At 42.6% G+C, this 22,659-nt stretch overlaps 1 protein-coding gene across 19 annotated transcripts in view; it reads left to right on the forward strand.

The window, feature by feature from the left end:
• The window catches only part of mbnl1 (muscleblind-like splicing regulator 1), a 331,023-nt gene extending 319,074 nt beyond the window's left edge, over positions 1-11,949 (forward strand). For all 19 annotated transcript variants that reach the window (XM_068042704.1, XM_068042707.1, XM_068042703.1 and 16 more), the window contains 2 exons: positions 2,238-2,313; positions 8,844-11,949. In XM_068042704.1, coding sequence (XP_067898805.1) covers positions 2,238-2,294 — 57 coding nt within the window. In that variant the 3' untranslated portion in view covers positions 2,295-2,313; positions 8,844-11,949. The remainder of the gene's footprint in view (positions 1-2,237; positions 2,314-8,843) is intronic.
• The last annotated feature ends 10,710 nt before the right edge of the window (positions 11,950-22,659 follow it).

The following is a 22,659-nucleotide window of genomic DNA, read 5'->3' on the forward strand; positions in this document are numbered from 1 at the left end:
TACTTTTGTATTCAATTCCCCTCGCGATAAACGATAACATTCTATTAGCTTTCCTAATTATGTGCTGTACCTGCATACTAACCTTTTGCAATTCGTGCACTAGGACACCCATATCCCTCTGCATCTCAGAGCTCTGCAATCTCTCACCATTTAGATAATATGCTTATTTTTTATTCTCCTGCTAAAGTGGACAATTTCCACTTTCCCACATTATACTCTATTCGCCAGGTCTTTGCCTGTCTATATCCCTTTGTAGCCCCCTATGTCCTCTTCACAAGTTACTTTTCTACCTATCTTTGTGTCATCAGAAAATTTAGCAACCATACCTTCGGTCCCTTCATCTAAGTCATTTATATAAATTGTAAAAAGTTGAGGTCCCAGCACAGATCCCTGTGGCACACCACTTGTTACATCTTGCCAACCAGAAAATGACCCATTTATGCCTACTGTCTGTTTCCTGTTAACTAGCCAATCTTCTATCCATGCCAGTATGTTACCCCCTACACCATGAGCTTTTATTTTCTGCAATAACCTTTGATGCACCTTATCAAATGCCTTCTGGAAATCTAAGTACAATACATCCACCGGTTCCCTTTTATCCACAGCACATGTAACTCTCTCAAAGAACTCCAGTAAGTTGGTTAAATGTGATTTCCCTTTTACAAAACCATGTTGACTCTGCCTGATTACCTTGAATTTTTTGAAATGCCCTGCTATACCATCTTTAATAATAGCTTCTAACATTTTCCCTAAGACAGATGTTAAGCTAACTGGCCTGTAGTTTCCTGCTTTCTGTCTCCCTCCTTTTTGAATAAAGGAGTTACATTCGCTATTTTCCAATATAACGGAACCTTCCCCAAATCTAGGGCATTTTGGAAAATTAAAACTAATGCATCAACTATCTCACTAGCCACTTCTTTTAACACCCTAGGATGAAGTCCTTCAGGACCTGGGGACTTGCCAGCCCACAGCTCCAACAATTTGTTCAGTAATAATTTTCTTGAGTTGCTTCCTCCCTTCCGTTTCCTGACTTACAGCTAATACTGGGATGTTACTTGCATCCTCAATAGTGAAGACCAATGCAAAATACGTGTTCAGTTCATCTGCCATCTCCTTATTATCCATTATTAATTCCCCAGACTCACTTTCTATAGGGCCACGCTCACTTTGTTAACTCTTTTTTAAATATCTATAGAAACTCTTACTATTTGTCTTTATATTTCTAGCTAGCTTTCTCTCGTACTCTAATTTTACCTTCCTTATCAATCTTTTAGTCCTTCTTTGCTGTTTTTATATTCTGTTCAATCTTCTGACCTGCCTCCCATCTTTGCGCAATTATAGGATTTTTCTTTAAGTTTGATACTATCTTTAACTGTTTTAGTTAAGCACAGATGGCGGGTCCCACCCTTGGAATTTTTCTTTCTCGTTGAAATGTATCTATTCTGTGTATTCTGAAATATCCCCTTAAATGTCTGCCATCGTATCTCTATTGACATATCCCTTAATCTGATTTGCCAGTTCACTTTAGCTAGCTCTGCTTTCATGTCCTTATAATTGCCCTTATTTAAGTTTTAAAATACTAGTCTTGGACCCACTCTTCTCTCCCTCAAACTGAATGTAAAATTCAATCATATTATGATTGTTGCTACCTAGGGGTGCCTTAACTGTGAGGTCATTAATTAATCCTATCTCGTTGCACAATACCAGGTTGGCTCCAGAACTTATTGTTCCAGGAAATTATCCCGAAAACATTCTATGTACTCTTTATCTAGGCTACATCTGTCCATCTGATTTTTCCAGTCTATATGTAAGTTAAAATCCCCCATAATTATCGCTGTACCTTTCTGACAAGCTGCCATTATTTCTTCAATAAAGAGGAAGTTTATTTTTGTTTCTTTTACAAAACCTAACTGTAGAACATTGTTGACTCTAGTTCATTAATATGTATGAATAATGGAAAAGAGAAGTGTGAGCTGTTAACATCTATTTAAAGTTGTGCAGTCAAATCTGGTGATGTAGTGTTGACCTATTTCCAATCTAAACTCAAATTGTAACAGTCGAGTCTGTGTTAACCTTGCACATATTTGTCCTTACACAGTAACTGGAGGACTTTAACAGCCTTGGAGTACTTTCTCTACATTGTGTAGTCTTCGTATGGCCTCAACTTCAAACAGGTTTATTGAACATGCTTAATGAACCATACATGTTAACTGGAGTTACCATTTCTTTCCACACAGATGCCCATAATATCTGTAGATCATCTGACTAGCCATAAGTATGTTACTCAGATGTAGAATATCTCCTTGTCAAACAGTAAGTGTCCTTTTATTTGCTTTTCAGTAAATGAAACTGTAAAGCATTGACATTATCTAAAACTGTTTATTCTTTTTTGTAATGTCTCAATACTTGTTGAAAAATTAATGTTCCCAATTGGAAGCTATTCAGCAATACAAGAGCAACATTAAGGAAGCACGTGGAGAAGGCTTGACTGCCCAGTGATGAGGTATTGGATTTTGACTCAGGGTGACCCTAGTTTCATTCAGAGATCCTGTGGCACTATTTTGAAGATGAGCAGAGGAGCTCTGCCCAGTGCCCTGGTCAATTTTCATCCTTCAATCAACACCACCAGAACTGCTGAACTGGTCTTTCATCTCATAGCTGTTTCTGGGACTTTGTGCCTTCAAAGCAACAGTGACTGCCCTTCACAAGTAACTTGTTGCCTCCAAATTTCTTTGCGACATCCTATCCTGAGGATCTAAAAGATCCTTTCTATCATTAACATAAAGTGAGTAATCTGCTAAAGCATATTGTACATGAGTTCCAGTCCCTCCAACTATATGGGTATTAAATATCACACAGAATTATATAGACTTTCCAGCACAGAAAAAGTCCATTCGGCCCAACTGGTCTATGCTAGTGTTTATGCTCCACTCAAGCCTCCTCTCACCCCTTAGCATATCCTTCTATTCCCTTCTCCCTCTTGTGCATATCTAGCTTCCACTTAAAAAAGACTTGCATTTTATATAATACCTTTCACGACTACTGGATGTCCCAAAGCATTTTACACCACTGAAGTACTTTTGAAGTGTAGTCACTGTTATAATGTAGGAAATACAGCGGCCAGTTTACATACAACAAGCTCCCATAGCGAGAAGATTCGAGTACAGGAGCAGGGATGTCTTGTTGCAATTATACAGGACCTTGGTGAGGCCACACCTGGAATATTGTGTGCAGTTTTGGTCTCCTTATCTGAGGAAGGATGTTCTTGCAATAGAGGGAGTGCAGTGAAGGTTTACCAGATTGATTCCTGGGATGGTGGGACTGACGTACGAGGAGAGATTGAGTCGGTTCGGATTATATTTGCTGGAGTTCAGAAGAGTGAGGAGGGATCTCATAGAAACCTATAAAATTCTAACAAGACTTGACAGGGTAGATGCAGGAAGGATGTACCCGATGGTGAGGGAGTTCAGAACCAGGGGTCATAGTCTAAGGATATGGGGTAAACCTTTCAGGACTGAGATGAGGAGAAATTACTTCACCCAGAGAGTGGTGAGCCTGTGGAATTCACTACCACAGAAAGCAGTTAAGGCCAAAACATTGTATGTTTTCAAGAAGGAGTTAGATATAGCTTTTAGGGTGAATGGGATCAAAGGATATGGGGGGGAAAGCGGGAACAGGTTACTGAGTTAGATGATCGGCCATGATCATAATGAATGGCGGAGCAGGCTGGAAGGGCCGAATAGCCTACTCCTGCTCCTATTTTCTATTTTTCTATAATCCGAAATGTAATAATGACCAGAAAATCAGTTTTTGTGATGTTGATTGAGGGATAAATATTAGCCAGGACACCAAGGAGAACTCCCCTGCTCTTCAGAGTAGTGCTGTGTGATCTTCTTAGTCCAGCTGAGAGAGCAGATGGGGCCTTGGTGTAATGTCTCATTCGAAACTCAGCACCTATGACAGTGCAGCACTCCCTTGGTACTACACTGGAGCATCAGCCTTGATTTTTGTGCTTAAGTCCTGGAGTGGGACCTAAACTCACAACCTTCCAACTCCAAGACAAGAGTATTATCCACTGAACCACAGCTGGCAGGTCATGTCTGGCCAGGATCAGGGTTCCCTTTGCTGTGCCTTTGCAATCGAATAGCCTGCAAACATTAAAATAAAAGCAAAATACTGCGGATGCTGGACATCTGAAACAAAAGCAAGAAATGCTGGAATCACTCAGCAGGTCTGGCAGCATCTGTGGAAAGAGAAGCAGAGTTAACGTTTCGGGTCAGTTCCGAAGAAGGGTCACTGACCCGAAACGTTAACTCTGCTTCTCTTTCCACAGATGCTGCCAGACCTGCTGAGTGATTCCAGCATTTCTTGTTTTTGTTTGAGCCTGCAAACATTAATCATCTAGATGCATACAGGAAGATTGGTCACTTGGGTCTGGTGTCTTGTCCAGTGACCCTACCCCAGAATTCATTCAGCAGAGGTAAAGGAGAAGAATTGGAAGGAGAGAAGAAAATGACTAAAGTCCACAGGTGCATACAGTTTGCATTTGGTGACTGGTTAGCTGTAATGTATTGTTATAATTGTTAATATTAAATTTACCTCCTTCCCTCCACTTGCCCCATATGCTCATGAGCTCATTTTATCACTGAGCCATGAGTTTCATTTGTAATCCAACCAGTGCCAAAGGGTTAAATTATTAGGGCTCATTGCCTAGACTAGACTTGTATTCCCTCGAGTATAGAAGATTAAGGGGTGATCTAATTGAGGTGTTTAAGTTGATTAAAGGGAATAGATAGCGAAAAACTATTTCCTTTATTTGGATGAGTCTCAAACAAGGGGGCATTCAGGGCCGATGTCAGAAAGTGCATCTTCTTGCAAAGGGTAGTGGAAATCTGGAACTCTATCCACAGAAGAGCTGTTGAGGCTCGGGGGGGGGGAGGTCAATTGAAAATTTCATAATTAAGATTGATAGATTTTTGTTAGGCAAGGGTAATTAAGGGTTATGGAACCAAGGGCAGTAGATGGAGTTAAGGTACAGATCAGCCAGGATTTAAATGGGTGTCAGAACAGGCTTGAGGGGTTGAATGGCATTATCCTGTTCCTAGATATTCCTGTTCATTCACATATGAAAACATGCAGATTAGTCCAGACCTTTTTTAATTGGAGGAACTAATTGAAGCAAAGGAATTTTGGATCAGCTTCTATCTTGATCAATTCTGCAGAACCCACTCCGGCATTTCTATGGAAACCCCCATGCTTACCTACGCTGTTTGATATGATTCTCCTCACTATGCATCATGCTCATTCATTCGAATCCTTTTTTCATGAGTCAGAGACTCCCAAAACTCGTTTATATTTGGCTGCGATCGGCAATCTCGGAAATACGGATAGTGAAGAATTGAAGATCAGAATGAATGTGAAGAACATGTCACAAATAATTGAAGTAGATGAATGAGTTAGAAATGATATAAATTCACCCCTTTCTAACCAGCTGAGTTCCTTTACTTAAGGCATGTCAGTCATCTATTGGAAGCTCTCAGTTAATGCTTACATCGTTCCACTTCATAATCATTGACCAACAGCCTAATAGAGGCTTTTGTTTTTATTCATGGGTTGTGGGCATCACTGGCTAGGCTAGCATTTAATGCCCATCCCTAATTGCCCTTGAATTGAGTGGCTTGTTAGGCCATTTCAGTGGGCAGTTAAGAGTCAACCACATTGCTGTCGGTCTGGAGTCACATGTAGGCCAGACCGGCAAGGACAGCAGATTTCCTTCCCTGAAGGACATTAGTGAACCGGATGGGTTCAATTGACAATAGTTTCATGGTTGCCATTAGCTTTTTCTTTTAATTCCAGATTTATTAATTGAATTAAAATTTCACCATTTGCCGTGGTGGGATTCGAACCCATGTTCCCAGAGCATTAGCCTGGGCTGCTGGATTACTAGCCCAGTGACATTTCCACTATGCCACTGCCTCCCCTAATATAAAGTTATAAAAGGGTTTGATAAGGTGGATATAAAGAAGATGTTTCTACTTGTGGGGGAGTTCAAAACTTAGGGCTTCAAATACAACTTAGTTGGTCCGTAGTTGGTCACTAATAAATCCAGTAGGGAATTTAGGATAAACTACTTCACTGAGCGAGCGGTGAGAATGTGGAACTTGCTACTGCAGCAAGAAGTAGAGGTGGATAGGATAGATACTTTTAAGGGGAAAATAAATAAATACATAAGGGAGAAAGGAATAGAAGGACATGCAGATAGAGTTAGATGAAGGAGGGTGAGAGGTTGACCTCTTGGGCCAAATTGCCTGCTTCTATGCTGTTAATTCTATGTATTAGAATTTAAATTTATGGAATAGAAAACTATAATTTCTTTCAGAGTAAATACGGAATTCATCTTTGGTTCTCTTTAGTGTTCCCATTAATGGTACTAAATTGAGTTTGTTGCTCATATTCTGTGTAGAAGTGACTGGCTGAACATTTTTTTTATTTATTCATTTGGGTGATGTGGGCATCGCTGGCTTTGCCAGCATTTATTGCCCATCCCTAATTTCCCTTGAGAAGGTGGTGGTGAGCTGCTTTCTTGAACCGCTGCAGGCCCTGTGGTGCAGGTACACCCACAATGCTATCAGGAAGGGAGTTCCAGGATTTTGACCCAGCGACAGTGAAGGAATGGTGATTTAGATACAAGTCAGGATGGTGTGTGGCTTGGAGGGGAACTTGCAGGTGGTGGTGTTCCCATGCATCTGCTGCCTTTGTCCTTCTAGATGGTAAAGATTGAGGGTTTGGAAGGTGCTGTTTAAGGAGCCTTGGTGTGTTGCTGCAGTGCATCTTGTAGATGGTACACACTGCTGCCACTGTGTGTCGGTGGTAGAGGGAGTGAATGTTTGTGGATGGAGTGCCAATCAAGCAGGCTGCTTTGCCCTGGATGTTGTTGAGCTTCTTGAGTGTTGTTGGAGCTGCACCCATCCAGGCAAGTGGAGAGTATTCCATCGCACACCTGACATGTGCCATGTAGATGGTGGACAGGCTTTGGGGAGTCAGGAGGTGAGTTACTCGCTGCAGGATTCTTAGCCTCTGACCTGCTTTATATGGCTACTCCAGTTCAGTTTCTGGTCAATAGTAACCCCCAGGATGTTGATAGTGGGGGATCGTAATGCCACTGAATGTCAAGGGGAGATGATTAGATTCTCTCTTGTTTGTGACAGTCATTGCCTGGTACTTGTGTGGCGCGAATGTAACTTGCCACTTAACAGCCCAAGCCTGGATATTGTCCAGGTGTTGCTGTATTTCTACACGGACTGCTTCAGTATCTGACTTTTTTTCGAAGTATAGTCACTGTTATAATGTAGGAAATCAGCAGCCAATTTGTGCACAGTAAGCTCCCACAAACCGCAATGTGATAAATAACCAGATAATCTGTCAGTGGTCTTGGTTCAGGGATAAATATTGGCCAGAAAACTGCTGCAAGCATGAAGGAAAACTGTAGGACTATAACTCCCTAATTTACCTGAATTCCGAGCTTCTCCAATCTCCTAGATTTTTTCCTAATTTTGAATGAAAAATAATGGGCTGGGTTTTGTTCTCTCCCAGGTGGTGGGGGAGTGTCTGAAGATGGCTCCAGATGAGGCCTGCCATGGACCTCGACGCCATGAGGGCCCAGCCCGATCTTCCTGGTGATGGCGAGGCTCGTGGCAGTCTGCCTCCTGCCGTTGGGCGACAGGACCTCAATTAAAATATTCAAATCACTAAAATGAATAAATTTAAATAGACTTACCAGCAATCTTAAGGGCCTTCAAATCCCCATCCAGGAAAATGCATGTTACATTAGTGGGGGAGGAGGGAGGAGGTGAGATTTTCAGTGCAAGGGTGTGGGGCTGGTGGGGTAACAGGGTCAAATAAACGTAATTGGTGTGGGGGATGGTGGGAAGGGTTGACCTTTAAACTTTGTGCAGTTTGGCCAGGGGAAGGGAGGTCAGATGTAAAAGGTAAGTGTTTTGCGGGGGGAGAAAACGGCAAATAGTTCCTGTAATTGTTATTGGGGGGGAGTGGGAAAGGGGCGTTAGAAATTTATTTATTTATTTTTGGGGGGGGGGTTACTTCTTTAAAAATTTAAATGTGCCGGCAGGACTGGTTGCCCTTTAAAAATGGCGCCACAGCCTGCACACAGGCAGCTGACGCCATTGTCGACAACAGACAGCCCACCCCCTCTACGAGATTGGTGGGGGTGGGGGGGGCGTGACTGGCCACCCCGGCCATTTAAATGAGCTGCCGTGCGGGAGATTGCAGCGGCTCAATTTTTTGAGCTCGCCACTTAAAAATCCAGCCCAGTGTTTCCCTTTCAAATGGATTTAAATTTAATTTAAATAGATGTTGTTAATTGTATATCAGTTGTGTTTAATTATATGCAGGTGGAGAACATTACTTGGGGTATTACTTGAGTACATATAAAGAAAAACGTACTGAAATTGTGGTGTGGATGAGTTAGGAGGTGTATGCTTGTAATGTTTCACTCTGTAAATAAATGTTAGACAATATAAAGATCGGGTCTGGTACTATCTTTCACTAACTGGCTTTCTGGAGTATAACTGATGCTGTCTCTTCCTGCTCTCTTAAGAGAGATATAATGTACTATGTAAATGCAGGGCTCCCTTTGTTGTCATAGGGATATTTGGGTAGATTTTCCCAATCTTTCCCTGAGGAGTGCAGCTGTGGAGAGGTGTGCTGGCCTGTCGGGAGCCTGTGCGATTAGCTGCCCATTAACTGAACAGATCAGGGAAACCTTTTCCAATTTAAAGCCAGTCAGGATCTAAACTACTGCCTTCTTTTTCTTCTCCATCTAGATCAGTGTGAAGAGATGACAGTGTGCCGGAACACCATTACAGGGCAAGGGTCAACAGCCATTCTGTAAATACGACCATCTTATACCCAACCCCACCCCCACTCCCTCAGCCAGAAGCCTTTTCACTTTTTGCATGCTAACGAAATGGAAGTTTGGTTATCCAGAGGGAAGCATCGAAAAGAATGCCGCACACTGAGACTTGCGTAGCCTGTACGTTCCATCAAGACTAAAGCTGAGGGAAAGTGAACTATTGTTCAGCGTGCAACATAATCTGTCTTTACTCAGTACTGCGTTATGCATAGGTTCTGAGATATATGCATAAATGACCTCCCATTTCTTTCACCCGTCTTGTCATTCTCTCCCTCCCTCTCCGCCACCACCCCCTCTCCACCCCCCTCCTCTCAGTGGAAAGGTAAACTTGTACACTTTAGTATGCAGTATGTACTGGTACGCCTATGAATCATGCAAAACATTTTGATGTTAGGTTTAAATGGTTTTCCTTCAAGTTTACAAAAATGAAGAAAAAAAAAAGAAAAAAAACAAAAAAGGTGCACCTTGTATTTAAAAAAAACTATTTTGCCATTTTCATTGAGTCAGTTGTGCATGCACAGTGTTCTGTGTTAAGGTTATATTCTAGTAGAATGTGAGAAAGACTTAAAGGGGCAATGGACAGAGATGAATGTGCTGGGCAAAAAAAATACACTCAATTTTTTTAAAGCGCATCGTAGCTTTAAATACTGTGTCGTAAATATGTGGGGGGGGGGGTACACGTTAAGTGCCATACAAGACTGTACATCTAACCCTAAAGTATTATTCCTGCAGTGTTAAAGCATTTATCTAACATATTTCAAACTTGCTGAAGCTCCGTAAAATTGGACAGTGCCACAAACTTTATTACTTAACGATACATGCCAAAGCTGTCTCCGAAATGGCATCTTCACTCCAGAATGAATAGCATAGCACACAATAAATGAAAATATATTTTTTTTAAAGAAAGGCAAGTCTTGCAGACTACTATTTCACTGATGCACGTTATTAACATCTACTTTATTAACATCTACCATATTAATCATGCTGAATTAAAAATTGAAAAAAGGAATGTCAGAACCACATATGGCCAAAACAGATTCTCCTTGATGCCATTTGGACACTCAGATTGGCAACAAGTCAACTCCTAAGGGAAAGAAACCTCTTTCCATTAATTACCAAGCAAGGTGCCATGCTTCAGAGTCATGGAAAGGCGAGCCACATTTGTGCAGTTTTAATTTGCCCCGATATCTTTATTTTTCCCTCTGTCCAAGAAAAAAAAAAGAACCAAAAGTCAATTAAGACTATAAAAAAACCTTTATGGAGATGGAAACTCGCTTTGTGCTGAATGTCTCATTGCAGTCACACACGTACATTTAGAGGCAAAATAAAGAAACGTGACTCTAAACTAGATACCGAACAAAGCACTGTCAAAGATGCATGTTGAAGCCAAAATATTAAAGAAAATCAAGATGTTTGTTAAAAGTAGCACCGGGGTGGGATATGTATCTGGGTGAATTTTATATGTGATTTTTTTTCAAATTATTGCATTTAGCCTTAGAAAGCCTTCAAGAAAAAAACAAAAGAAAAACAAAAAAAAAAGAGTATTAGTTGTGTATTTTTAATGGGTTCATCCAAAGGAATTCCTTTATTTTTTTTTTCCCGATAGGAATCTTTTTCTTTTCTGCAGCTTGTTAAAGAGGTGGTTCAGTAATAGGTGGATCAACTGCTGTAGTGGGGCCAGGTTACGAGAAATAACCTCATCAGAATGGAAGAAGCGAAAGTTCAATTCTGGAACTTTCCATACTTCCAAGCTCACTGCAAGGGTTTTGTTTTTAAGAAGCACTTGAAAGGTGCACTTGGTAGTTTTAAAAGGGGTTGTTACATTGATTTTATTGATTGTACTGTACATCTATTAAAGCCTTAGATTATATATTACGGGTTGAAACCCATTTTAAATGTTACTTCAAACCTGTTAAGAACACATAGCTGATAGACTCCAATTGTTATTGTAGTTACTTAACATGCTGAGACTTTGCTTACTTTTTTCCTCCTTTGTTTCAATTTGTTTTTACATATATTAATATTAGATTCATTTTTTATTATGTTTAAATGTCAGATATTGTTTTCATATTTTAGTTGGTAGATTTTTTTCTGTTTATTAGAATTCACTGATTTAAAAAAAAGTTCCAAAAGTTTATGACAAAAAGATTTTTTTTCTCCCCCTTTCCCCCTTCCTTCTTCATAACATAGTCATAACCTTGAATTAAGTGTAGTGTAATTTAATCATTCATACTAATATAACAGCTTAAAGAATGATTTATATATTGTACTGACTTATGATTACAAGCATCAGTCATCGTTACTTCAGTCCTGTTTGCATTCAGAGAACAAAGATCTTTTATATGGAAATCTTACAATGATATGTTTCATTGTGAAGTATGAAGTTAAGTTGTTGCTATGGCAACAATCCTGGCAGACAATTGTGTAATATTTTGACGATTTACTTTGTTTGTAATTAGTCATTACGGAAATCTCTAGTTCCTAGATATTAGAACTGAAAATTATTTTCTACTGTAACCATTTGAGAATAGTAAGATATTGCTTTCTGAGTATACTTTGATCTCCCTCTTCTGAATATCAGACCTTCTTTAAATAGGAGCTGCATAATCAATAGATCAAGGGATTTTTTTATGTCATGAATTCAAATATTAATCAAAGCTTACTTATAAGAAAAGAGAATTAATCTGAATTGTGTGTGCAAACACTTGAGGGTTGATTATGCTGCAGTTTTAGAGAAAAAAAAGTGATCGGGCCTACGGGAAGAAAGTTGACTTTTTGCACTTCTGTACATAGTCAAGAGAGGGAAACCTGTAAAATAGTAAGATCTTATTTTGAATAAAAAAAAATGTCTATAATAACAAGGAATTTTGTTAAGGTAATTAAAACGACAGGCTGAACAAAAACAAAAAATTAAAAAAAAAGCTTGCAAAAATAAAAAAAATGATAATGGGCACAGAGTAAGCACTTCATAAACCCCTCCCCAAAACCAGCCCCCGCGCTACCCCCCCCCCCCCCCCCCCCCAAAAAAAAAGGCAAAATATTGCTTTGCTTTAATGTGAACAGCTTGTAGTTTGCCAGGATTTTTTTCGGCTGGAATGATAGACATCCTTCTGAGATCTCCGGGGAGGGGGCGAGAGCCCAATTTTAACCTAATACCGCCTGCTGAGGAACATGTGGGTTTAGGGCATGACGTGTGGTTTTACATCCCCACCTGATTTTTGCTCTCCATTTGAGGTCAACGGAGAGCAGTCGTGGGTGCGACTGATGAGGGAGGCCCTGGGGTAAAACCAGCACTCTCACCCGATCCTGTGGGATTCTCGCCTGGCCAGATGGGTTTAAAATTGCACATCCCTCGCGCTCCCGCCCTCCACGAATGCCCTCCGCCCCCCACTCATGACTGACGACGTTGAACAGGTTCAAAGCCCGACTGCAGATCATTAAACCAGGGCAGGCACATCAGTTAACAAGGTTCATACCATCAGAAAACAAAAGTATTTTCACATCACTCTACACCAACAAAAAATATTAAAACTCTTGAAAAAAAAAAGTATACTGCATGTTTAGAAGCTTTTTTCAAAAAAAGAGAAACGACATGAAAAAAAATGTATTTTAGACTTATTGAGAACAGGTTCTGTAAACTGAATTTGATGGTGTATTTCTCATGGGAAGTAAAAATACATACATACGTATATAAATATATAAATATATATTAAACTGGCTCCACACTTTCATTCAAATAACTAAGAAACAGAAACGTCAGTTTAATCACAGACAGATCAACCAAACAGCAGGTGCCCACATGATTTTATTGCTCTTGCAATTGCTGTTCCTTTTTGCAGTTGAGTGGACACCTTTTCAAATGATTCAAATGAAATATTTTTGTTTTTTTTTTTCAAATGGAAAATACCATTTGGAATTGGAGGCACTAACAAGTGCCCAGTTCAATTTTTCCCAGCTTTAAAAAAAAAAATCAGGTTTTTCTGGTGAAGAAATTTCAGGGGAAAAAAGTGCCATGGTAGAGGAGGGGGGAGGGAGGGTGTGGTCACAAAATTTATATTTGAAACTTTCCAACCCTCTAAACAATCTCCCCCTCCCCCATCACCACCGCCTCCACTCTACCCCAACCACCCGAAATTTATTTTTCTTAGTTTGGATGAAACAACCGCTCAAATTTGGTAAGGTTGTGTTCAGTTTGCAAGGTCATAACTACAACTGCTAAAAGGACAGAAGCTTGGTTTTACTATTGTGTAATAACAGATTTTTTTTTTTTGTTTTTCTGCTCATAGTTGGCGAGATAATGTACTCTGTTCTTGGCTGCCAATTGTTTTTCTGGCTTATTTTATTATTACTGCTATATCTTTGATTCTTGCTGTATGGAATTAAAAAGAAAATAAAGATGAAATTGACAGAAAAAAGCAAAATGGCCTACATGTTTCTCTTCATTGATTTTTTTTGGGGGGGGGAATTGGAGGTTAATCTCCAGGGCACTGCTGCAAGCCAAGCCAAACCCTGGCGGAAAATCATGGGGAACCTGAAATAAATAGTGTTTTTTTTCATTTTCTTTTGAATGATAAAATGTTACAGCTCAGAAGGGAACTCTTGCCCTTGCCAGCTCTTTGAAAGAGCTATTCTATTAGTCCCACTCTTGCTCCATTTTTTCCCCATAACCCTGCAATTTTTTTGCCTTGCCTTCAAGTGTTTATCCAATTCCCTTTTGAAAGTTGCTATTGAATCTGCTTCCACCGCAGTGAATTCCAAATCACAACAATGTACTGTGTAAAAAAAAAACTAATTCTCCTCATTTTCCCCTCTGGTTCTTTTGCCAATTACCTTAAGTCTGTGTCCTCTGGTCACCAATCCTTCTGCCACTGGAAACAATTTCTTATTTACTCTTATCAGACCCCTCGATGATTTTGAGCATCTCTATTCAATCTTTCTTTAACCTTCACAACCATTCCAATAAATCTCTGCACCCTCTCCAAGCCCTTGATATTCTTCCAAAAGTGAACACTTTATTAGTTAGAAAGAATACTGCAGATGGTGAGCTGGAGGGAGGTTGTTTGACTGGTAATCAAGAATCGTCCAATTGGGTAATGAAAAGTCTGTTTGCTTTGTGGAAAGGCAAGACACCACGAGGAGGGCCGTGTTGGTCAACCAATAGCGAGGCAGTTGCATACCATGTGATGAAATCTCCCCAAATGCTTCAAACCAGAGTTGGTAACCGTAGAATGTTAAATAGGAGCCTCATATCTTCAGAGCAGAAGAACCCAAACTTTTCATAGAATCAGTGAATCTTACAGCACCACTTGGCACATTAAGACTACTCGTCTTCTGAAAGTATCAACTACTTAGTCCCATTTCCCTACCCTTTCCCCAACTGCCCTTTTGAATGTTCAAATATTCGTCCACATCCCTTTTAAAAGCTATCCCTTAGTGACCTAAACCAGAACACCAATTTCTAGCTTTTCCTCTTTGTGCCTGGGTATTGCCAAGCATTTTGCCAGCCAGGTATAACCAGGCCTGATCCATCAAACCTGCAGACAAGAGCGGTGTTGTTGTTGTCTGGTGTACCGACCTCTACCTTGCAGAGGCTCAGCACCAACTCTCAGACACTTCTTCCTACTTCCGCACCCCCCCCCCGGACCATGACCCCACCACTGAACATCAAGCGACCCAACTGTCACTGACCTCATCTCCTCTGGAGATCTTCCCTCTACAGCTTCCAACCTCAGTCCCGCAACCCCGGAAAGCCCGCTTCTACCTCCTTCCCAAAATCCACAAACAGGACTGTCCCAGCAGACCCATTGTGTCAGCCTGTTCCTGCCCCACTGAACTTATTTCTTCCTATCTTGACTCTATCTTTTCTCCCCCGGTCCAGTTTCTTCCCACTTACATCTGTGACTGTTCTAATGCCCTACATCATTTTGACAATTTCCAGTTTCCTGGCCCCAACCGCCTCCTCTTCACTATGGACATCCATGCGGCACAGTGGTTAGCACCGCAGCCTCACAGCTCCAGCGACCCGGGTTCAATTCCGGGTACTGCCTGTGTGGAGTTTGCAAGTTCTCCCTGTGTCTGCGTGGGTTTCCTCCGGGTGCTCCGGTTTCCTCCCACAGCCAAAAGACTTGCAGGTTGATAGGTAAATTGGCCTTTATAAATTGCCCCTAGTATAGGTAGGTGGTAGGGGAATATAGGGACAGGTGATGATGTGGTAGGAATATGGGATTAGTGTAGGATTAGTATAAATGGGTGGTTAATGGTTGGCATGAATGGTGGGCCGAAGGGCCTGTTTCAGTGCTGTATCTCTAAATCTAAAAAAAAAATCCTCTCTACACCTCCATCCCCCACCAGGATGGGTTGAGGGTTCTCTGCTTCTTTCTTGAACAGAGGTCCAATCAGTCCCCATCCACCACTACCCTCCCCCGCCTGGCTGAACTTGTTCTCACATTGAACAACTTCTCCTTCAACTCCACTCACTTCCTTCAAGTAAAAGGTGTTGCTATGGGTACCCACATGGGTCCTAGTTATGATGTTTTTTGGTGGAATATGTCGAACATTCCTTGTTCCAGTCCTACTCAGGCCCCCTCCCCAACTCTTTTTCCGGTACATTGATGACTATATCGGTGCCGTTTCCTGCTCCTGCCCCGAACTGGAAAACTTTATCAACTTTGCTTCTAATTTCCAACCCTTCTCTCACCTTCACATGGCCCATCTCCGACACTTCCCTTCCCTTCCTCGACTTCACTGTCTCCATCTCTGGGGATAGGCTGTCTACTAATATTCATTATAAGCCCACCCACTCCCACAGCCACGTCGACTACACTTCTTCACATCCTGCCTCCTGTAAAGACTCCATTCCATTCTCCCAGTTTCTCCGTCTCCGACACATCTGCTCTGATAATGCTACCTTCCGTGACAGTGCTTCTGATATGTCTTCCTTTTTCCTCAACTGAGGGTTCCCAACCCCCCCCCCCCCCCCAACTGTGGTGGACAGGGCCCTCAACTGTGTCCAGCCCATTTCCCTCACCTCTACCCTCACCCCTTCCCCTCTCTCCCAGAACCGCAACAGGATTCCCCTTGTCCTCACTTTCCACCCCACCAGCGTCCACATCCGAAGGATCATCCTCCGCCATTTCCGCCACCTCCAGCGTGATGCCACTACCAAATGCATCTTCCCCTCCCTTCCCCTGTCAGCATTCCGAAGGATCATTCCCTCTGCAACATCCTAGTCCACTCCTCCATTACCCCCACCACTTCGTCCCCTTCCCACGGCACCTTGCCCTGCAATCGCAGGAGGTGTAGTACCTGCCCATTTACCTCCTCTCTCCTCACTATCCTAGGCCCCAAACACTCCTTTCAGGTGAAGCAGCAATTTACTTGTACTTCTTTCAATTTAGTATACTGTATTCGCTGCTCACAATGTGGTCTCCTCTACATTGGGGAGACCAAACACAGACTGGGTGACTGCTTTGCGGAACACCTCTGCTCAGTCCGAAAGCATGACCCCGAGCTTCCGTATGCTGGCCATTTCAACATACCCCCTGCTCTCGTGCCCACATCTCTGTCCTGGGATTGCTGCAGTGTTCCAGTGAACATCAACGCAAGCTCAAGGAACAGCATCTCATTTACCAATTAGGCATGCTGCAGCCTGCCGGACTGAACATTGAGTTCAATAATTTCAGAGCATGATGGGTACCCCCTTTTTATTGTTATTTGTAGTTATTTTTTCTTTTTTTATGTTTGTTTTAGTTTGTTTCTACTATGCCTGCCCACTGTCTTTTTCATTCTTGTGCTTGGGGCCGGGCTGTTCAGTTTCCTGTGAATTAACACCCTCTCTGCACTAAAGCTTTGTCTTTCACCACACTATTAACATACCATTTGCATTTGCTCCATGACCATCTGGTCAGTTATTCTCTGTGACCATGTCCTATCAACGCCTCATTTGTTATCTCTTGCCCCACACCCGCTTTACTTGCTTAAAACCTATTACATTTCTAATATTTGTCAGTTCTGATGAGGGATCACTGACCTGAAACATTAACTCTGCTTCTCTCACCACAGATGCTGCCAGACTTGCTGAGTATTTCCAGCATTTCTTGTTTTTATTTCTAATCCTTATTGCCTTCTATTGTTCCCATTCTGTGACAGGTGATTCTGTAAGACACTAACTGAGGTAACCTTACCAGTGCTCTATTTTGGGCACTAATGTAGCTCCAATAACACTCAAGAAGTTCAATACCATACAGGACAAAGCAAGCCACTTGATCAGCACCCAATCTACCATGATAAACCTTCACTCCCTCCACCACCGGCCCACAATGTCAGCAGTGTGTACCATCTACAAGATGCATTGCAGCAACTCGCCAAGGCTCCTTTGACAGCACCTTCCAAACTTGTGATCTCTACCACCTAGACGGACAAGGGTAGAAGGTGCATGGGAGCACCACCACCTGTAATTTCCTCCCCAAGTCACACAACATCCTGACTTGGAAATATATCACCGTTCCTTCACTGTCGCTGGATCAAAAACCTGGAACTCCCTACTTAACAGCATTGTGGGTGTACCTACACCACGTGGACTGCAGCAGTTCAAGAAGGTAGCTCAACCACCACCTTCTCAAGGGCAATTAGGGGTGGGCAATAAATGCTGGCCTAGCCAGCGACACCCACATCCCACAAACAAATAAAAAATAACACTGCAGCCAATTTGCACATGTCAAAGGCCCACAAACAGTAATGTGATAATTGACCAAATAATCTGTTTTAATGATGCTGTTGAAAGGTTAAATATTGACCAGGACACCAGGTACCTTCTTCAAATAGTGGCCATGGGATCTTTCATGACCATTTGGGAGAACAGATGGGGTTTCAATTTAATAGCTGATCTGAAAGATGGCACCTCTGACGGTGCAGCATGGCCTAAGTACTCAGGAGTGTCAGCATAGATTTTGTGCTCGACTTGATCCCAAAACATTTCAATTCAAAGGCTAGAGTGCTGCCAACTGAACCATAGCTGATACCTAATCTAGCCTAGAAATGCATAGTGTCATCTACAGAAGGTGGCCATTTGGTCCATCAAATCCATGCCGGCTCTCCATAGAGCTATCCAGTCAATCCTACTCCCCTGTTTGATCCCTGTAGCCCTGCAAGTCTATTTCTCTCAGGTGGCCATCCAACTTCTTCTTCAAGTCATTGATCATCTTGAACATTCTGAAGGGGGAGGGTGAACAGCCAGTTGTCGTTGTGCACATAGGCACCAATGATATAGGTAAAAAACAGGATGAGGTCCTACAAGCAGAATTTAGGGAGTTAGGAGCCAAGTTAAAAAGTAGGACCTCAGAGGTAGTAATCTCCGGATTGCTACCAGTGCCACGTGATAGAGTAGAAATGAAAGAATAGTCAGGATGAATACGTGGCTTGAGAGATGGTGCAGGAGGGAGGGGTTCAGATTTTTGGGACATTGGGACCGGTTCTGGGGGAGGTGGGACTATTACAAATTGGACGGTCTACACCTGGGCCGGACTGGAACCAATGTCCTTGGGGGTGCTTTTGCTAACGCTGTTGGGGAGGGTTTAAACTAATGTGGCAGGGGGATGGGAACCAAATGAGGTCAGTAGAGAGTAAGGATGTAGTAACTAAAGCCTGTAAGGAGCTAGATAATGAAGTCAGCGTGACTAAGGGAAAGAGTAGGCAGGGAGCAGATGATGAAAGCAAAGGGACTGGTGGTCTGAGGTGTATTTGCTTTAATGCAAGAAGTGTAGTAGGTAAGGCAGATGAACTTAGGGCTTGGATTAGTACCTGGGAGTATGATGTTATTGCTATTACTGAGACTTGGTTAAGGGAAGGGCATGATTGGCAACTAAATATCCCATGATACCGATGCTTCAGGCGGGATAGAGAGGGAGGTAAAAGGGGTGGAGCAGTTGCATTACTGGTCAAAGAGGATATCACAGCTGTGCTGAAGGAAGGCACTATGGAGGACTCGAGCTGTGAGGCAATATGGGCAGAACTCAGAAATAGGAAGGGTGCGGTAACAATGTTGGGGCTGTACTACAGGCCTCCCAACAGCGAGCGTGAGATAGAGGTACAAATATGTAAACAGATTATGGAAAGATGTAGGAGCAACAGGGTGGTGGTGATAGGAGATTTTAATTTTCCCAACATTGACTGGGATTCACTTAGTGTTAGAGGTCCAGATGGAGCAGAATTTGTAAGGAGCATCCAGGAGGGTTTTCTAGAGCAGTATGTAAATAGTCCAACTCGGGAAGGGGCCATACTGGACCTGGTGTTGGGAAATGAGCCGGGCCAGGTGGTTGACGTTTCAGTAGGGGACTACTTTGGGAATAGTGATCACAATTCCGTAAGTTTTAGAATACTCATGGACAAAGACGAGAGTGGTCCTAAAGGAAGAGTGCTAAATTGGGGGAAGGCCAACTATACCAAAATTCGGCAGGAGCTGGGAAATGTAGATTGGGAGCAGCTGTTTGAAGGTAAATCCACATTTGATATGTGGGAGGCTTTTAAAGAGAGGTTGATTAGCGTGCAGGAGAGACATGTTCCTGTGAAAATGAGGGGTAGAAATGGCAAGATTAGGGAACCATGGATGACAGGTGAAATTGTGAGACTAGCTAAGAGGAAAAAGGAAGCATACATAAGGTCTAGGCGTCTGAAGAAAGCCGAAGCTTTGAAAGAATATCGGGATTGTAGGCACAATCTGAAACGAGGAATTAAGAGGGCTAAAAGGGGTCATGAAATATCTTTAGCAAACAGGGTTAAGGAAAATCCCAAAGCCTTTTATTCATATATAAGGAGCAAGAGGGTAACTAGAGAAAGGATTGGCCCACTCAAGGACAAAGGAGGAAAGTTATGCGTGGAGTCAGAGAAAATGGGTGAGATTCTAAATGAGTACTTTGCATCGGTATTCACCGAGGAGAGGGACATGACCGATGTTGAGGTTAGGGACAGATGTTTGATTACTCTAGGTCAAGTCGGCATAAGGAGGGAGGAAGTGTTGGGTATTCTAAAAGGCATTAAGGTGGACAAGTCCCCAGGTCCGGATGGAATCTATCCCAGGTTACTGTGGGAAGCGAGAGAGGAATTAGTTGGGGCCTTAACAGATATCTTTGCAACATCCTTAAACACGGGTGAGGTCCCGGAGGACTGGAGAATTGCTAATGTTGTCCCCTTGTTTAAGAAGGGTAGCAGGGATAATCCAGGTAATTATAGACCGGTGAGCCTGACGTCAGTGGTAGGGAAGCTGCTGGAGAAGATACTGAGGGATAGGATCTATTCCCATCTGGAAGAAAATGGGCTTATCAGTGATAGGCAACATGGTTTTGTGCAGGGAAGGTCATGTCTTACCAACTTAATAGAATTCTTTGAGGAAGTGACAAAGTTGATTGATGAGGGAAGGGCTGTAGATGTCATATACATGGACTTCAGTAAGGCGTTTGATAAGGTTCCCCATGGTAGGCTGATGGAGAAAGTGAAGGCGCATGGGGTCCAAGGTGTACTAGCTAGATGGATAAAGAACTGGCTGGGCAACAGGAGACAGAGAGTAGCAGTGGAAGGGAGTTTCTCAAAATGGAGAGGTGTGACCAGTGGTGTTCCACAGGGATCCGTGCTGGGACCACTGTTGTTTGTGATATACATAAATGATTTGGAGGAAAGTATAGGTGGTCTGATTAGCAAGTTTGCAGACGACACTAAGATTGGTGGAGTAGCAGATAGTGAAGGGGACTGTCAGAGAATACAGCAGAATATAGATAGACTGGAGAGTTGGGCAGAGAAATGGCAGATGGAGTTCAATCAGGGCAAATGCGAGGTGATGCATTTTGGAAGATCCAATTCAAGAGTGAACTATACAGTAAATGGAAAAGTCCTGGGGAAAATTGATGTACAGAGAGATTTGGGTGTTCAGGTCCATTGTTCCCTGAAGGTGGCAACGCAGGTCAATAGAGTGGTCAAGAAGGCGTACGGCATGCTTTCCTTCATCGGACGGGGTATTGAGTACAAGAGTTGGCAGGTCATGTTACAGTTCGGCCACATTTGGAATACTGCGTGCAGTTCTGGTCGCCACATTACCAAAAGGATGTGGATGCTTTGGAGAGGGTGCAGAGGAGATTCACTAGGATGTTGCCTGGTATGGAGGGCGCTAGCTATGAAGAGAGGTTGAGTAGATTAGGATTATTTTCATTAGAAAGACGGAGGTTGAGGGGGGACCTGATTGAGGTGTACAAAATCATGAGAGGTATAGACAGAGTGGATAGCAAGAAGCTTTTTCCCAGAGTGGGGGATTCAATTACAAGGGGACACGAGTTCAAAGTGAAAGGGGAAAAGTTTAGGGGGCATATGCGTGGAAATTTCTTTACGCAGAGGGTGGTGGGTGCATGGAACGCATTGCCAGCGGAGGTGGTAGACGCGGGCACGATAGCGTCTTTTAAGATGTATCTAGACAGATACATGAATGGGCAGGAAGTAAAGAGATACAGACCCTTAGAAAATAGGCGACAGGTTTAGATAGAGGATTTGGATCGGCGTAGGCTTGGAGGGCCGAAGGGCCTGTTCCTGTGCTGTAATTTTCTTTGTTCTTTGTTCTTATCTCCACTTCCACCACCCTTGTGGGCAACGATTTGCAGGTCATTACCACCCACTGCGTAAAAAAAGTGCTTCCTCATACTGCCCCTGCATGTCTTGCCCAAAACTTTCAATCAGTGCCCCTGCAGTTCCTGTTTTATCAATAATAGAGAAGCACTGGCAAAAACTGTGAAGAGGTTAAAATCTTTGTTTGGAAGTACAGAACCTGAACATTGTTGAAAATGGAGACATTTTCTCAAAGCTTTTAGTCTTGCACTCATCAGCATTACTCGCAAGAATACCAATGTAAGGGAAGCAACAAATTTATACTATATGCAAACAGAGTGCTGATTGGTTGGCAAGTGGACTCTGATTGGCAGAGGCATTGCCATGGAGAATGCACCAGTTTATGGTGACTGACAGTTCACTGCCAAGCTTGGTTTGAGATTTAAACCAGGCCGCTTGACCCCGATTGGTCAGGTCAGTGACCTGATGAAGGGTCACGTATGTTTGTCCCATCGCAGATCTGATGAAGGGTCACTGACCTGAAACGTTAACTCTGCTTCTCTCTCCACAGATGCTGCCAGACCTGCTGAGTATTTCCAGCATTTCTTGTTTTTATATCTTGGCAGTTAACTGTCAGGCACCATAAACTGGGACATTCCCCATGGCAACGCCTCTATCAATCAGAGTCCACTTGCCAACCAATCAGCACTCTCTTCTCACATAATATAAATTTGTTGCTTCCCTTACATTGGTATTCTTGCGAGTTGTCCCGATGAGTGCAAGATGAAAAGCTTCGAAAAAATATCGATGAAGAGTTTGTTAATTCAGACATTCCTCCGCGTCCCTGGCTGAAGGAGGAATCATTAGTGGGGGAATAAGGAGGGGTGGGGTGGCAAGAGAGGGTATAGAGGAGGAGACAGCACTGCCTGCGAACCTAGATCGGATTGCCACCTTCATAGTATGGTTACAAGAACCTGGTCTTTTGAGACATCTGGAAATTTCTGAAATCCAAATTGGAAACCACAGGTCACATGTTTAACATTTTCCTGCTTACCTTTGTGTCTCTGTAATTAAGGTGTTAAATTAATATTCATCATGGAGAAACCAAAAACTGGAGTTCTAGCTATAATGTCACCTCTATTGTA

This window comes from Heterodontus francisci, chromosome 11, assembly GCF_036365525.1.
Source record: "Heterodontus francisci isolate sHetFra1 chromosome 11, sHetFra1.hap1, whole genome shotgun sequence".
Classification (NCBI taxonomy): Eukaryota; Metazoa; Chordata; class Chondrichthyes; order Heterodontiformes; family Heterodontidae; genus Heterodontus; species Heterodontus francisci.